The sequence below is a fragment of the Podarcis erhardii genome, assembly GCF_964252035.2.
Source record: "Podarcis erhardii genome assembly, chromosome: 5".
In the NCBI taxonomy this organism is placed as follows: domain Eukaryota; kingdom Metazoa; phylum Chordata; class Lepidosauria; order Squamata; family Lacertidae; genus Podarcis; species Podarcis erhardii.
In genome coordinates, this window is record NC_138509.1 from 42741559 (window position 1) to 42759729 (window position 18171).

General features: G+C 40.9%; 1 protein-coding gene and 1 long non-coding RNA gene across 4 annotated transcripts in view; one reads left to right on the plus strand and one right to left on the minus strand.

Annotated features, from left to right (window-relative positions):
- LOC309342613 (uncharacterized protein) overlaps nucleotides 1-17398 on the plus strand; it is a 96084-nt gene extending 78686 nt beyond the window's left edge. For 2 of the 3 annotated variants that reach the window (XM_081863352.1, XM_081863353.1), the window contains exons 4-5: nucleotides 9925-10005; nucleotides 16904-17398. In XM_081863352.1, coding sequence (XP_081719478.1) covers nucleotides 9925-10005; nucleotides 16904-16931 — 109 coding nt within the window. In that variant the 3' untranslated portion in view covers nucleotides 16932-17398. The remainder of the gene's footprint in view (nucleotides 1-9924; nucleotides 10006-16903) is intronic. The other variant, XR_014156907.1, reaches the window with a different exon arrangement.
- LOC309342631 lies at nucleotides 98-14392 on the minus strand. The gene is made up of 3 exons (XR_014156937.1): nucleotides 14136-14392; nucleotides 5112-5402; nucleotides 98-777 (listed from the first exon to the last, which is right to left on the minus strand). It is a non-coding gene; the product is annotated as an uncharacterized lncRNA (long non-coding RNA).
- Nucleotides 17399-18171: the final 773 nt, after the last annotated feature.

Below are 18171 nucleotides of genomic sequence, written 5' to 3' on the forward strand. Positions count from 1 at the left end.
GCAGGAGCTTCCTGCAGCCAATAAGAAGCTGTGCTTTGGAAATCAAATGTTTCAGAATGGATTCTGCTCGATTTCTAAGTTACAACTGTACCACTAATACACACACACACACACACACAAACTGTAGTGCAAGCTTTCAACTGCAGTTTGAAAACGCAAAAGCTGAAATCAACTTCTTCCACTGTCCGAATATTTGAATGAAATATGTCCTGGCATGGATTTCACACACTGTTCCCAGCAGTTAGAAAAATATTTTCCAATACCATGGCTATTAAGTGAATGTGAGGCTCTGGATGTCTGTGATATTTTCCGGTGTATCTGGGAACTCTGACCTTTTATAACAGGAATGGTGTCAGAGCCTGGGAAGTGCTTTAACTTGGCATCTGAGCAAGATGAAGCAAGAAGTCTGATTAGTCTATAGCTACAATGTGACCTTAGATATGTCTTAGACATGGACAGATCTGAAAAGCCAGGAGATTAGCCCAATCCATTATGATGCGATTCTCAAGGATCAAAATGTTTCTTACACAGCTCGTCTCTGGACACCTGTCAATAACTTAGAGAATCATTCCCACATTACTCCGCTCACTTAAAAGATATCAATACCATCCGCAGGAGAAAATTCTGTAAAATTCAGCACAGTTAAATGCTGACTTTGTTGTTCTGTCTGCAGATGAATCTGTGTTGAATTTTCCATGAGGTCTCCCAAACTGGAAAACACAGAGGTAAGCAACAGATGGCTCTTGGATGGGCCTCCAAACACTACAGGATATTAGCCTGCAAGAAAGAAAACTTAATTGAGCATGTGTATATCCAGAAGAGGGAGAAAACCCCCCAGCAGTATTTAGCAAACTGAAGAAAGGAGTAAGCTTACATCATTGGCGTAGAAGTCATTTCTGTAGCTCTCTCTCCAATGAGGAGAAACAACACTCTCTCCACAAAATGGGTATTATAAACAACTGCCATTTGTTCCTGTCCTTCCTTTGTTCTTGCCTTTCTCTCTCCAATGCCATAAAATAGAGTTGGATTTTTTTTGTCTCAGAGCCTCAGTTTTTATTCAGAAGTCTCGTATGAGAGCTGCAGGAAGCGTAACAGCAGAGATCATTCCGTGTGTGACTTAAGAGTGAATTTTGCAATTAGTAACTCAGCTAACCAAGAAGAGGGCGTGCTGCTTAACGACCAAGCAGTGTGGCATGAACTTCACTGAGGTGGCATGTGCTTTCATTGGCCAGGTAGTTCTGAGGGAAGACAAAACCTCTCTGTAACTTAACCCTCAACTTACACAGGGTATTATGTACTGAGTTGAATAGGATCCAAAATGCAGCAGTCTGATTGCTCCTAGAACAATAGGGTCCAGAATGCAGCAGTCTGATTGGTCCACAGGAGCCACCCAATCCAGCTCCAGGTGGAAGTGAATCCGCAACCTGATTGACCTACAGGTGAATCCTGGAATTAGCCAATCATGTGGGGCCTATTGTGTAAATAATGTATTTAATGCAGACATTCTGGGGGAACTTCCATTCCTCCTCACCACTATGAGCTGAATAAAGAGCATGAAATCCACTCTCAACTCTGAGTATATTTCACAGGATTTTGTTCATTTGCCTCCATAAAGTGTTATCTCTCTTTTCGCTCTGGACTCTGCATTATTTAAGTGACTTTGCTAACAAGGGTTTGTGTAGGAGCAAGTTGAGCAGGGAAGAGCTACCATACTAGATTCCTCTCATCAGTAGATCATCGCTGTCAGAGAGTGTTTTGGTGGAGCCCAGCTGCCACATGTTCCTTGGGGCTTTTCTCTTATCACCTGAGGCAGCAGTGTCCCTAGAAACCTATGCCCACCTTAGTTCAAAGTGGTCAGACACACCCTTGTCTTGCTCTTGCGCAAACAAAAAATCTCACCCTTTCCCACTCACTTGGCAGAACCTCTGTAGGAAAGCAAGCACTCATAAAAAATGAGAGGGGAAATGAGGAAGGAGAGAAGAGTCCCTCACCTCCCCCAATCTGCAACTATAGGTGTTGTCACTGGGACACCCATCTGGAACTTGACTAAGGGGGACAACAGAAGGAAAGCAGAGACTCCCCTGCTCACACTTATCCTTGAGGGCATACTAGGAATTGACACCATCGTGCTGAAGTTAGTGTTGCACTATGTTCTCTGCTACCACCACCCCTGTCCAAAAATTCTCATATATGCTCACAAGACTGACAGCACCACTTCCTGAACATATTGGGAAGCTGAGCTTTGAGGGCCAAACTAAAGAGACTCTCAAATGACAAGCTTCTAAACACCCACTAAGGGAACACACTGCAGCTTTTAGGATTCTGGAATGTTATTTTCTTAAGGGAACCAGTGGCCAACGCTTCTTAGCCATTTTCTTAAGACTGTTTTATATGTGAATTTTAAAAAGTCAAAAATCTTTCCACTGCAGGGGGAGAAATGGCAAGAGTCTGAAGGAGAAAGGAGGGAAAATAGCAGTCAAATCCTTCAGGTTTAACAGTCTTCTCTCTAGCTGTTTGAGACTCATGAAATTCCTAAGACCTGAGATCCAAGTGAAGATTTCACTGAGTGGAATCGTCACTGAGACTGACTCAACTAAGATTACACTGGTCAACAACAAATTTGTTGTCTGCGTTTTTTCAGTTGATTTAGGACGAATCTGATGCGCTGAATCCAAAAATCACATTGGTTTTGCTCAATCAGGTCAAGTTTTTGAGCTATGGCCACATGTCGGGTTTTTTACGTTTTTGTTCACATGTACGCTTTGTGGAGCATTTTAGAAGAAGTTGGTGGGGGTAAAATGCCATGTCGAATAATTGTTTTGATTGGAAATGATTATTTTAATGACAAGAAGTATTCAGGTCCGATAGTTCTGGGTGATTATGTCAAAAAGGGATCAGTTTGAAGTAATAAAATCTCAAAATCTTCCATAAATTGGTGCGGCTGGGATCAACAGAAAGAACCGGAGCAGCCTCAAGTATCCTGATCTTCAATCAGCATGTCGTCCTGTAGCTCATTGTGATGAAATTCCGGTGCCTATCTTCGGAGAACTTCCTGACATTAGTGACGAAGATGCCTCCAGTGTTGAAGGACATGAAGAAGAAGAAGTGGTTCTTGAAGATGATGCTCCACATCCATTTTCCCAAAAGGAGTTGAATTTCGCGACCACAGCTTGTCAAAGGACTCTGCCGAACTGTTGGCATCCAGATTGAAGGGAAAAAACCTCCTCTCTGACAGTGCTCGCATCAGCTTCTTCCGCAACAGGCATCAAGAGTGCCTCCGTTTTTTCTCGGAAGAGAAGGACTTGGTGTACTGTGCAGATATTGCGCTGCTTCTGCTCAAGCTTGGAGTGCACAGTACGAACCCAAAGATTGGAGACTGTTCATTGACAGCAGCAAGCGATCACTGAAATGTGTTCTGCTACACAACGGCAACCAGTTTGCCTCTATACCCCTGGCTCACTTGAGTACACTGAATGAGAACTATGAAGCGGTGAAGTATGTGCTGGAGAAAATTGGTTATGATCAGCATAAGTGGTTTGTGTTGACCTGAAGATGGTGAACTTTTTGTTGGGACAACAGTCTGGTTTCACCAAGTACCCATGTTTTCTGTGCATGTGGGATAGTAGGGACCGTGCTCAGCATTACACGAAGAAGGACTGGCCTGTGCGGGAAGAATTGGTGCCTTGCAAAAAAAGGAACGTCATCACCGACCCTCTGGTGGACAGAGACAGAATACTCTTCCCACCGCTGCACATCAAGCTCGGCTTAATAAAGCAGTTCACCAAGGCTCTGGACAAGGAAGGTGACTGCTTCACTTACTTGTGCCAGGCTTTTCCAGGATTGACCATGGAGAAGTTGAAAGCTGGCATCTTTGACGGTCCTCAGATCCGTCATCTCATCAGAGATCCAGAGTTCGGAAAGTCAATGAACGAAGTGGAACTGGAAGCATGGAAGGCATTTGTTCTGGTAGTGAAGAACTTTCTTGGCAACAATAAGGCCAGAAACTACGCAGAACTTGTCAACAACATGCTGACTGCTTTCAGAAACCTGGGTTGCAACATGAGCGTCAAGATGCACTACCTATTTTCACATATGGACGGTTTCCTGAGAACCTGGGTTCAATGAGTGACGAGCAGGGGGAGAGATTCTATCAGGACATGAAAGAGATGGAGACCAGGTATCATGGTCGCTGGGACGCAGTCATGGTGGCTGACTACTGTTGGACTCTGAAGAGAGACCTCCCTGCCACTGAGCATTCCAGGAGTTACAAGAAATGGAAGTTCAAGCCCTGAAGATTGAAAAATGGTGAAGCAACATGCAATTTACGTGTACTTACCTTTATCAATGCCCACCATTCAGTTTACAGTAAACCTGACCTGATGGAGAGAAATGGATGCCATTTCCTGATTCAGCAGTGCAAAAATACCCTAAATCAGTTGTAGAAATCTAGACAACGTTCACAAAGTAAAAAATTGTTGCCCAGTGTTATATATCCTCCTGATACATGAACATGTGTTTTTTCACTTGGTCAGCAGAGAGTTTGAATTTCTTGTGGAGACCACCAGCATAGCTGACTCTAGAGCAGTTCTGAGGGAAATAAATGTATTTTAACTCGTTCATGACACTGCAGGTGATTTATATGAACAAAGAAAATAGTGCATGCTACTGTACAAAAGAAAATGAACCTAAATTACAAGATGTTGCACCGGTTGAACAAAGTACTGTGGGAACCTGTGGAGGTTCCATTCACACATTCATTCCCAATCACAAAATGAGGTATCAGAGTTTTTAGGGGGCTAACCAGGTTGGGATAGCTGGGATAGCAGGCTTGTTGGGTTTTTAATGTCTGATGTAGATTTTTCAATTCCGTTGTTCTGTATGGGACAATGACAATAAAGATTATCGTATCGTATCATAGAATTAGCTGGCTCTTCCTGTCGTTCATTCTGGCTCCAGCTACCATTGGTCTCCCTACTTTTTGGCCTACCAGTCCCAATGTACACCAGCCACTAGTGGGAACAGTTTGTCCCTGCCCACTTGAATAATGTGAATCCTTAAAAGGCCAATACTCTTTTAGGTGAGCACTGCTTCTCCTTTCTGCATCTTCTTACCTGATGTGTTTCCTGAACTGTTGTGTAGGCATGGTAGAACAAAGAGTGCTTGATTTTTGAGGCTTGGGGGAGCCATCTGTGAGGGTCCTGGCTTGGGTTGCAAGAGTCTTGGCCACCAGTTTCAGGTTCAATATATGGAACTGGTCCAGTTCTTTAGCAGGTAATGAAGCAGCCCTGGGCTGGCCATCCTTTGCTGACTCTCATCATGACATCATATGGCTGGAACACGATTTCACCAATCTTTTTGCATCTGAATCTCAGATTTTAGTGTCATGTTTTCATTGGAAATTTCTGTGGAATTAAGTTAGCTTAAATAGCTGAAACCAATAGTGTTGGAATGATTGATATAAAAAAAACCCAACTGCTGTCAAGAGCATGGCATTGCATGGAACAGGTACCATTTTAAGTTTGGAATTCTGACAGGAAAATCTAAATACAAGATCATTTGTGGCAGCGACTTATCTAATTTCGAACAGAAAACACTCACTTAAGTGCAAGTCACATGTTACTCATGGATGCTTCACTGTGATTTACACCATGTACCATTTAAGAAGTTGTGAAGGAATGAAATACGAAAACAGTTAAAAGAGAACATTGCATTCACGGGTTCCGCTTGGTTGATAACACCAAGTGGCAGAATGAGAACACTTTTTAAAGATATGATTAAATATAAATTTTATGAAAGGAAAACATCATAGCTTAAGGCTCTTTAAAATCCATGCATGCTGAAGGATTCCAAAAATAAGACACCAACTTCTTAAAAAAAAATAAAAAATCCAAGCTGGCAAAATGATGCTACCATTTAAACAAATCACAGCTTATGGACATTTGCAACAGATCCTCCAAAAACTATACATGAAGTATTTATGCCAGTCCCTCTTAACATTGGTCCAGGTCATACCCAGCTGCATAGATAGTCTAAGCCAAACGAAACAAAGTGACAAAGTGACAAAGTGTTTGGTAGTGTTTTGATTGTAGATAGCCTAAGCCATCAGAGCCCTAAACCACAAAAATATCATATCAAGTTATAGATCATGGTCCCCCTTATAGAGGAAGCCAAGCACCTCTCAGATAGACAGTGCTTTATCGGTTGGAAACAGCACGGGGTCAGAATTTCACAAAAAATCTGACGTTATCCAATTCACTCAAAAATGGTGCCAAAGTGTTACAAATTCCCCCCTGAAAGGTTTGGCGGTAGAAACAGAGGAGTTTTTATCATAGGCCAAGAAATTGGTAGCAAGTTAGTGTTCCATCCCAAACTGGTCTATAAGAAGTTCTAAGTAGGTTGGGAATACCAAGTTTCCAAAATAAATCTTTACTGAATATAATACAGTGACAAGCAGAATTAAAGTAAAAGTGCAACTTATGCTTTGGTCACATTGTTTGTGCAGTGCATTAATTTGAAGATTATTTTTTTAAACCTGCTTGCAAATGTTTAGTACTGAGAACAACTTAAAATTGCAGCAGATTACTTTATTTTGCTATCTTTAAATAGGCATTCCAAATAAACTGGTTGTTGCTATTCTTCTGCAAATATCAAATGAAAGAATGTGGAAGTGCTGTGCATTATGAATAGACCTGCATTTCTTTTTAAGTTATCCCCAAACTAGGTTGAATATTAAGATGGGACAGAGCCATTGACATAGCAACTCTAATGATTTCTGCATTTTGCTGCTGGTAAAGAATTGAAAGGTGGCTGATTTGAATATTTCCTTCAATCTTCCATCAATAAACAAGAGACAAGGCAGATTTGAAAGTTCATCTGGGAAGAGTCATGTTTTTATAATTGCATTTAGCCTTCAGGCATGTGAAATCCAGAGGGTTAGGAGTGCTGCTTTAGAGAACTGGATTAGGCCAAGAGGTACACTCAAAACCTGGAGACATAATTTAATTTGCTTGTGGTCCCACACCTTAATCTGAGGAAAGAAAGGGGAAACGCTTTCCCATTTAATAAGTATGTACTTTGGTGAAAGAGAGCTCCATATGAAATATACATTCATCCCACCAATACTAGGGTGTTTGTTTCTTATTTGTTCTCATGTGACAGCAGAACAATTTATGAAACAAATAAGAAACAGAAATTCTGTATTTGGTTAAATCTGATTGTTAGATTTCTGCAGTGTTTTTAAAAGATATTTATCTTTAATGCAATCACACAGTGTCAAAGAGGAAAAATGTGATTGCTAGCCAATGTGTCTGGGATACAGTCAATGTTCTTCAGGAAACAAAGTGGTATGGAAGTAGATTTGCACTGGAAAACATTCAAATAATGCTGTATTATGAAGATACAAGACAGCAAAGTGTTGTCAAGGGATACATTTTTGAATAACAAAAAAACAAAATTGCACAATGTTCTTTTTCCCCTGTGATGGAAAATACTATAGTCCTAACTATAAAATTAAAATCAGTCTACAGATAAATCTGAAATATCAAGGATATTGTATAATAAAGCTGGCAGGCAGAGGGGTAAAAGCAATGCACAAATATGTTCACAGTTGAATGCAACAGCCAACAGTGTTATTCAGGGGACTGTTTTAGACTCCATACAGCTGTTTTTCAAAAACATCCTAATATCTAGCAAATCCACTCATTTGACACACAGAGTAACTAATTGCTGTAAAACAATTAAATGTTCCAATATACTACACATGCATGCAAAGGGCACACCCAGAGTATGAAGCTTATATTTATTAAAACAGAACAGGGAAGAAATTGCACCAATCACAGCTAACAAGTGTAGGCAGGTATAAGCTGTACAGACAGATAGGAAATCATCTGCCTACTGCTAAGAACCAAACCACCCCAGATCAACTCCATCATCCAAGCTGGTATGACAGGAGCCAAATAGCAACTTCCCATCGAGGGAAGCCATAGGTGTGCAGCCTGACAGGTGCCAGACACCCCTACTATTCAGCATTCAATAAGTGGCACATGCCAGGCCCCAAGAGCAGCAAAGCAGTCTCCTAAGCTGGCCAACATTAGAGAGATGATAAGTGAAGTGCCCTCCCTGCATTACGATACTGACCATGTACCACTCCACTTACCTGCCCACATTAAATGCCAAATAAACCAAACAGCCAAAATAAATTCAAGCCCAGCATAACCAGGCAGCTCCTCCCTCAGGCCTATTGGCTAATAAAGGCAATGTGAAGGAAGTCCCTCACCCCATTCCCCTCAAGGCTTCCTCCTTCATTGGGCTGGAACAAACACACACACAATCTTACTTAAAAACAAATGGCCACCTCTGACTTCCGGGGAGGAATGATAGCGGAATAGTGATCAGCTTCTGACACTCATGTCAGCAGAGATAATTATGCAGTGATTAAAGGCAACCAAGGCATAAGATCTTGATTACCAAAACTTCCTTTTGAGATAAGGGGGTCAGGGATTAACCCCTCAGGCCCAGAAGAAGACATTCATCACAACGTGAACAAAGACGTTTTCAGGATTGGAGAAGTGTCTCAGGTGAGGAACATTCATCAAGCCCATGCACTGCATCATAGCTCTTAAATTAGGACACCAGGTCGATAATACCACCTTCTTTTAACTATTTACAAGACTGAAAGTAAGTACTAATTGGATACGCTATCTGCCAGTTAATTTGCATCCAGAAACTGCTGGAAGATGAAAAGGCATTAATTAACAAGCAAAAAATAGACCAAAAAGTTTACCTTAACTATGGATGATCTTGAAAGTTTATAACTGAAGCGATATGTACCTCTTATCCTGTCTAAAATTTACAATTTATACCATCTGTAATTCTCTGTTGTTTGTGGGCTGTTTTAGATATGGAAACGAAAGTAAATGTTATCTGTGTCAGAATGGAATACTGATTTAAAGAAACGGGCACATTTTTCTGGAAGCAGAGACTGCCATGGGGAGAATAATATAACTCAAGATGGCAAAAACAATGCTTAATGCCTCACTGATTGCTGGTATCATGCAAAAATTACTAGATGAACAGTTGATAGAATTAAGAGCTGAGATGTGTGGAATATTAAAGGAGATCAGATTGGGGGGCAAAACCAGACTAAAGAATGCACAGGGCCTGTGGGAAAGGATGTTGATCCAGATTAGCCTGAACACAAAAAGCTAAAGGCAAATCGACAACAGCAAACATTGGAATGGAGTGGTCATCCACTCAGCTGACTGGAGGACTGGATCAGACAAAGGATGCCATTGTGACGCTGGAAGAGAAACAACTGTAGATGGCAGAACAGAAAAAGGATGTTGTTGTGACTGGGAGAAATGAATGGAATTATGAATAGAAACATTAAGAAACAAATGGAGATAGTGGAGGCAAAAAAGGTAATGGTACCCCTGCCCGTACGGGCCAGTCATGACCGACTCTGGGGTTGCGCGCCCATCTCGCTTAAGAGGCCGGGGGCCAACGCTGTCCAGAGACACTTCTGGGTCACGTGGCCAGTGTGATGAAGCTGCTCTGGTGAGCCTGCACCAGCGCAGCAAACGGAAACGCCGTTTACCTTCCCGCTATAAAGCGGTACCTATTTATCTACTTGCACTTAAGAGTGCTTTCGAACTGCTAGGTGGGCAGGAGCTGGGACCGAACGACGGGAGCTCACCCCGCCGCGGGGATTCGAACCGCCGACCATACGATCGGCAAGTCCTAGGCACTGAGGTTTTACCCACAGCACCACCCGCGTCCCTAGCGGAGGCAAAGCTGAGAGATAAAGGCCCTTGTGTACATGCTGAAGTGAATACAAAAGAAAATGCCCCCAAGATTTTGGAGATTAGCTTGGAAAAAGAATAGGGAAAGGGGGGAAAGGGACATTTTCTTTTCTCTTTTATCCAGGATACAGAAATTCATCATAATGGATACAGAATCACGACCAACGAGAACATATCAGTACCATTTCCTGCTGTCCATGATACAGTATGATGAATTTCTTTGGACTCTGGTATATACATTTTTTAAAACAAAGTGTTAAAAAAAAACAACTTTTAAAGTGTCAGCATAACACATGGTTCAGGTGTCTTTAAGATCAAACACAATATTACATTGCTTTATATTGCTAAATCTAAACTAAATTATCTTAGCTATATTTAAAATAATGAAACCATGAATTTGGTGCTCTCTTTATTTGCTTTTGGCCAAAGGAGCACTAAGGATTCACCAGAGAATGTAGTTATATGGGATCATGCAGTACCTAAATGTAATTTTGTTAAGTGAAGAACTGAAATTACCATATGCTCACATGACTCTTGAAGTACCAGTTTCAAATGAGTCCACATTCATGATATTAAAAAGCAAAAATGTTGAACTGGTAGCACTCAAAATAAAGTATTTGTAAAGCATATTCAATGTAAAGAAAACTGAAATTATTTTCACTTTCCTTTAGGAAAGAGTACCCATTCAAAGATGAAACTTCCTAAATGAAATAATTATGTGTGAAAATTCTACTATGCATTGTTTTAGGCACACATTTGACCTATGCTAAAGGCCCCTTGTGCTCAATAAAAATACTGACTTCCTAAGGAAGAAGTTGGTGAAAAGTAATAGTAAATCACTGTATGTAAAATTTACATCTGTTTACCCAGTGCATGATGTCACACAGTTCACTGACCTTGCTTGACTGGGGTTGAGATAAGCAGGGCATTTTTATTGGCAGCAACAGGAATAGGTTCAAAATTTGAGAAAACTAAATATAAAAAAAAGACTAAGAGTGAGATCCAAAGAAAATTAGGTGCACTTAAGTGCCACTGAAATCCCTAATCAAAGAGGAGAGACTTTCCTCATCTGTAACTGAAGCCAGTGTCTGGCTTGAAATTAAGCTGAAATCCCACTGATTAGGACTTGGGTACACTTAACTTTCTTTGAATTGTGCCCTACATGCACAACAAAAGTCTCGCCCATCTTGGAAAGCCTCGTATAAGACAGCCTTATCTCTTAAACAGAAATATTAAATTAATGAGATTACAGTTGAAACCCCATTATCCAGATGTTACAAGACATATACCATCTGATTCCAGCAGATGGCTATCAGAATATAGAAATATAGTTGTCAGGGGGAATGGGATAGCCTCTTCCATTTCTGTATCTAACCAAGGGCTTCATTTGTTTCCGTAATCATCATGCCTTAAAGACACATATAAGATAAGGAGGGGGGAACCTCTGGGCAGAAATGCCTTTACATCTTTGAACAGACTGATGTGGCTTTTATACTTGGGTATAATTCACAGCCTCCTTGCATGAAATGCAAAAGGGACAGTTTCAGCCCCTCCTTTGTTCCCTAAATTCCTGCAAAAAGTTTGATAGTTTCAAAGTTCAGATGAGCTGTATAGGCAGTGCAAAGTAAGCTTATCAGGCATTATCATGAACCATAGGAGAGAATTCTCTAAGTATGTCTCGATATCAGATGATATATTGATTGATTGATATATGAGAGCTCCAGTGCATTGATATAAGAAAGTTGCCAGCATAACAAGGCTCACCCTCTCAGGCTGTGTTCCAAAAAAGCTTCCCATGGAATGAATGAAGCCTGATTCCTCATACACAGAAGGAACCTGCTGCTACTGAGTACATGGTTTGGGATTGCTGCCTTGAAACAAAAGAGTGGCCCAACTGCTGTGCATTTTCCCCACAGCCATCTAAAAGCAACATATTTGTACAAACAAAACAAAAATAAGCCCTCTTTTAGACTACTCTCTTTGCTTTGACAGAAAACTTCAGTTTTAAGCCAAGATTCCAGATTGTTTTTGTGGAAACACTTCCACTTGTCTGAAAGTGTATATATAATGGATATGTGGTAGCGGTAATGTGATGCTGAAGTAATCTCATGAGAAATGGATGACTCTCAGGGGACTCTATACAGTGGTAGGTAGTAGAGACCAGTAAGGGTGAATTGGTATTCTAACAATATGGAGAAAGCCTTCGATTTGTACCATCACAAAAATACCAGATCTCATTTATAATTCAGCAGTAATGTGTGTGTATTTTTTTTCCCCTTTTACAAAGTGTTTTCTTTTGTAGGAAATGGAAGTGACAGCTTTGAAGGTTCTTTCTGGCTTCATATCTATAGGATCTGAAGTTGCCGTCATAATTTTGAAGTACCCTCATGCCCATAAAATCTGATAGGAACTGTAAGATTCTTTTATCTGATAAATGGACACATGTGGATCATGGCATCCAATTGGGGCTGAATTTGGAGAGGCAGATAATTATGACTGTGCAGTGGTACCTCTGGTTACGAACTTAATTCGTTCCGGAGGTCTGTTCTTAACCTTAGGTACCACTTTAGCTAATGGGGCCTCCTGCTGCCACCACGCCACTGCCGAACAATTTTTGTTCTCATCCTGGGGCAAAGTTCTTAACCTGAGGTACTACTTCTGGGTTAGTGGAGTCTGTAACCCGAAGTGTTTGTAACCCGAAGTACCACTGCAGTTTGAACAACAGCGGAGAAAGTAAGCTTAGAATAACAAGGCAGACAAACATGGATGAGAAAACACAGGAGCCCATTCACAGGGCTGGTATTCAGGGATACTGAACATGCCATGGGAGAACAGGATCACCCCCACTGTCCCTTCTCCTGGTTTCATATCCTAGTTTTAAGTGAGACCTTTCAATGTTTTTGGTTCACTGAAGCTGGGTGGCACAAGGGGAGAATAGAAAGGGAGTGGTGAGGAAGACGTATGCAGTCCTAGTGCTTTTCTTGGGGTGGTAAAACACCATTTATCAGACAATTGTGTACCTGTTGTTGTTGTTTTTTCATCCTTGCAGCTACATGGAAGAATGGTCATTGTGTTGCACATCCAAAGGAAAATATACTATTATTTAACGAAAATTATATACCAATTAATCAAAAGATAAAGTGGTGAAAAACATTCTCATTCTCATAAAAAACATGACACAAATATAAAAGTGTTTAATTATGATGTAACTGTTTCAGTCCTGCGCAACAGTGCTCGTCCAAAATATTAAACTGAGGTTTTTCATTGGTTCAGGAAGTAAGGCGGGGATAAAATGGCACATAAAGATTAGAATAGTTATCAAGAACTTGGCAATTCTTAAATTTCATCAGTGGGGTGGGATTGAATACTCTTTTTGACAAGGCTGCTAAGTTTCCTTATTTTCCCATAAAAGAGATTCGTTGGTGCTGCTTCACACAACTGCACAGCAGCCTGGCAGTGTTCCTTCTCAATTCTGATCAGAATGTCTCAATGTGAGCAACACAACATCATGACACAAAGTCTTTATGGTGGAGGAAGAAAGAAGCCATGCTCAAAATGTATTTGAATACACTAAGGATCTCTTAAAAGTAGCTGAATTCCCGCCCCCATTTTGTGGGGGGTGAATGGCCCCATCAGACTGAGAGGGTTGGTAATCTTTGGTCCTACAGTAGTTTAGAAGTTCCATTCTATAGCCAAACAAACAACAAAGGAAATGTTAACTTTGAGCTATGGAAGCAATGAGAATTTAGGTGTTTCCTAAACCTGAACAAAAGATCAGTTTTAGAATTTCTCTATAACTGGGGAAGGGTTGGCAAGGGAGGGAGGACTAACTGTATGAAATCCTTTCCTTATAAAAAAAGATGCACATTTTTAATTTATATTCATCCAAGGTTGGGATGTGATAAATGCAGGGCCTTTCACAAAGTGAATATTATAATGAGGCCGTAACATTTTACTAACATGAATTCATAAGGTGACCCTGGAGATTAACAATAAAACACAACTCTGTAACAGATAGAAAAGACCGCATTTCTGTGTTTCCTCCCCAAATAAGGCTCAGCTTGTCCAATCCTTATAGGGGAGGATTTGCCTGTAATGTCTCCATTGCACCTATTAAAAATAAAATATAATTACAATTCAGCTTTGAGCACCAGTAATTCTTGCATGCTCACTGGCCTCTTTGAGGCGAATCAGAGTTTGTATACATTCCCTTACAGCCAGAATCTCCCCTTCTCTCCCCACTCCCTATCTATAAAAAGGTGAGCAGATTAAACAAATTATGAACTATGCAGGGCTTGAATACTTTATAAAATGGTAGAACCAGCTTTTAGAAACCTTTTAATGTTCCATTTCCCAGAGGTGAAATGCCAGGCTGCATTCTCCTCTCTTTCAGTTGCCCTTGCCACTTCAAAATGTGTCTGGAAACAGCTCTGCAGATGGCCTCGTATGTTTTACAGGAAATATTACTTAAACATTGGAAAGGATCAAATTTCTCCTTTTAGGAATTACAAATCTGGATTTCATTTTCTCCTCCAAACCATGGGAAAAATGTTACTGTTTCATATGTCACAAAGGAAGTATTTTTAAAAAGAAGGGGGGAAATGAACACTTGTGTTACAAAATACACCAGAGGACTTTGGAAATGTTCCTCTGTTTTAATATAAAATAAAATAAAATCAAAATAATCTTCTGAAACCAATTCCCCTGTCCTCCCCCCCTTCTTTAATGTTAGGAGCTAGAAAAAATATTGTACAGGATCTTAATATTTTGATTGTTATGTCTGCAAGTAGAAAACAGTAATAAAGTTCTATTTCAACTTGATAGCCCATTACTTAACATTTCAAGCATTTCCTCCATTTGGATCTTGATTTTGGTGGGGGGCGGGTTTACAAGACTTGTTTAGGCTGCAGGTGGGGATGGAGGAGCTCCATTATCAGAGGGGAGGGGTCTGGTGTTAGTAAAACACACAATTAAAATAGTAGCAAGTGGTGTCAGGGTTTACTGGTAATGACATTAATTGCCAGTTCATAAGCCACAATTTCCTCACTGCAAAGTTCCTGAAATCAAAATAGCCAAGTATACATATTTCCCATTTAAAACCACATCCCCCCCCCCGCCTCTGAGTAGACACCTGACTAAGAAGGAGTGAAATTACAAACAGCACCTTTTAGGAAATTAAAAAGGGCCATTTTCTCTAATATTTCACTTCAGAATATGACTGTTTTAAACCAATGGAAGCAATGGTTTCCAATGATTTTGAACTTTGTCCTTTGCTCCAGACATCTTAGGTACCATTGAGTGTTCGCTGCTCAAATCCAGTGCTCACTGCTAGAAACCTCCACCCCCAAGCCATTACACTTTAGCTTATATAGATTAATTGCTCTGTTGTGCAAGACAACCATGCGGAAAGTGACCATGCACAACAGAGCTTCCTCCTCTCACACTCTCACCTGAAGCCTCTCACACATCTTCAAAAGCTGCTCCGAAGTGTTGGGGGGCCTCTGTAGCAGATTTAGGGGGCAGGTGAGGAAAGGGCGGGCAGATCAAAAAAAGCTCAAGAACTTTGGCTGCTTGGCCCCCTGACAAAAATCCTGGCTATGCCCATACTGCTGGGTGAGCAAAATTCCACTCACACGGTGTCTGATACAACTCATGGACTCACAATGTGATGAATAGGAAGCAAATCGAAGATAAGGAAGCCAAGGAAAAGTCAGAAGATAGTCACTTCTTGGGCAAAAGTTTCTTCGTGCCTTAGTTTTCCAAGAGCTGGGAATCAAATTATATCTAGTGTGATATAAGAAGTCCATCTTAATTCCTACAATCACTATATTATTATTTTAAACCAATCGTGAATGTATGTGCTTGCCTTCAATTCAATGTCCCAGTACCATCCACATACAATCCCCTCCCTTAATAGACTCAGATTTGTTCTAGAGTTCCCACTGAATTTTTCCTGTGGCAAAATTCAAGGCATACTTGGATTGCTTGGAGGATCCTATTCAAGCATAAAAATTTCAATAGGAATAGGAATAGGAATATTTCTCAAGGGAAGTGGCTCACACGTTTTTAGTTGCCCCCAAATTCACTTTATGTTTCCTAACTGTACCTGTTTGCCAAGATTCACAGGCATAGATGGTCTGGGCCTGGCGATCTAAAGGACTTTAGAAAGGGATTCTGATGAAACTTGACCTTGCTTTAAGGGCATCCTGGTAGTATTGAATCCTCCTAAAATGAAGACAAGGGACACAGGTGGCACTGTGGTCTAAGCCACAGAGCCTAGGGCTTGCCGATCAGAAGGTCGGTGGTTCGAATCCCCACAACAGAGTGAGCTCCCATTGCTTGGTCCTTGCTCCTGCCAACCTAGCAGTTCAAAATCACGTCAAAGTGCAAGTAGATAAATAGGTACCACTCCGGTGGGAAGGTAAATGGTGTTTCCGTGCGCTGCTCTGGTTTCTCCATAAGCGGCTTAGTCCTGCTGGCCACATGGCCAGCTCCCTCGGCCAATAAAGCGAGATGAGCACCGCAACCCCAGAGTCGGCCACGACTGGACCTAATGGTCAGGGGCCCCTTTACCTTTAAAATGAAGACTATCCTTCATAATCTCTCAGAATTCTGAACACTGAGGAAAGGCCATGTCTTGCACTCACTGGGAGGGAGTAATGACAAAATTACAAGTCACTGGAGATGATTGTTTGGCCGTTCACTTCATGAGCCTTAAGCCCCCCTGCATTTCATTTTGCACCTGGTACCACGGAAACAGGTTAGTGCACCAGAAAGGTAATGGGGTGCAAAGTTGTGGCTACAGTTAAAATGTGTATCTGATAACATGCAGCAAGAGAACAAAGTCCAATCTTTCAATTTCCCACTAAACTAGATCAATTGCCTCAGACTATGGACCTCTGGAAAGGTGCCCACAACAATTTAGCAATCTCCTCCTCCCTCCCAACCTATTGCTTTGAAGTATGGTGGTATGTTTCTCTCTCTCTTCCTCCCCGCTCCCCCAAGAAAGTATTATTAAGGTTGCCAATAAAATTCGGGAACTGGTTATTTGTGCGAAACACAAATCTGCCAAATAATTTGGCACTACTTCCTTTCCTTGGCAGCCTCCCCCGAAGAGACACCCATCCTTGAAAATGGTGTTGTTGAGGGCAGCGTCTGAGTACACTGGAATTTGGCAGACTGGTCAGAACCTGAAGCTTTTACAGTGGCAACACGGACTATATTTGGTGCCATGCAGTATATCTGGTTGATTCTTGGACACATCAGATTGCCGTTTTTCTTTCCCATACGAAGGAATAAAGGATTCAATGTCAGTGAAACAAGGATGGTCTTTCACCTTTAACTTTGAATTTTCTTGCCTTTGTACCTGTCATAACCTTAACATAGGGGGTTTTTTGTACTTAGTTGTAAATCTAATGACTGCTGATGAAGCAAGAATAAAAATTATAGTGCAATCAAGAGGTATGTGAAAGAAAATGGATTTTACAAGTGCATACTTTTAAGCAAAGGAGCCAGTCTGAAACATAAATAAAAGGAGCCCAGGGGACTACACCTCTGACATTAAACAATCTTGTCATGAGGACCCATTACAGCAGAAATTTAGGAGCAGTTAAAAGAGAATTTCTATAGCATGGTAGTGCTCTTTGAACATCTCCCCATTCATTTCAATGGAACTCACAAGGGAAAATGTCCTCCAGAACAGTGGCAATTAGCTGCAAAAGAGCTAATTCTTGAAGGAGTCTTGCAACAGTTTAAACTGAAGGTGGAAAGGGGTGCACTTGGGGCAGCAATGTCCAAAGTAAGAGCAAATGAAAATTTGATTCTATGTACAAAAATGAAAGCAAAGGCAGTGTGGCAGGAATTATAATAGATATTATTTTTGTGCTTATGTATAAATAGCCCATGAATTCCCAGTATTTCTCTACTGTGGTCTCTGATATAAAGGGCCTCCTTTTCTTTGCACATGCACTCGTGAGAAGCAGCTTTTTGCCCACCTCTTGTGAATTTGAGGATGAGCTGAAATTTTGAATTCAAGTGGTATGATGTCATTAGATCTTTCATTTCATTGGTTTGGTCTAAACTGTTGATTTTAGCCTTAATAATTGGAGGCACGGGGCAAGGGGAGTTCTCACAGTATCAAAGTGAGAAGAATAATTCTGGTAAATACTTGATTGTCTGGCATCGTTTTGGGTTGTGGAGTATAGCACTTGAGTAAGAGAGTCTGACATTGTTACCAGTGGGTTCTTTTCCCACTGAAAGAGAATGGAGAGAAAGCTCTCTCCTAATTGTAGAGCAATACAAAACATGCTATTTTAAAATGTGTATGTGTGTGTATAGCCAAACTGCTTGAGTATTTTCTGCTTTTAAATTG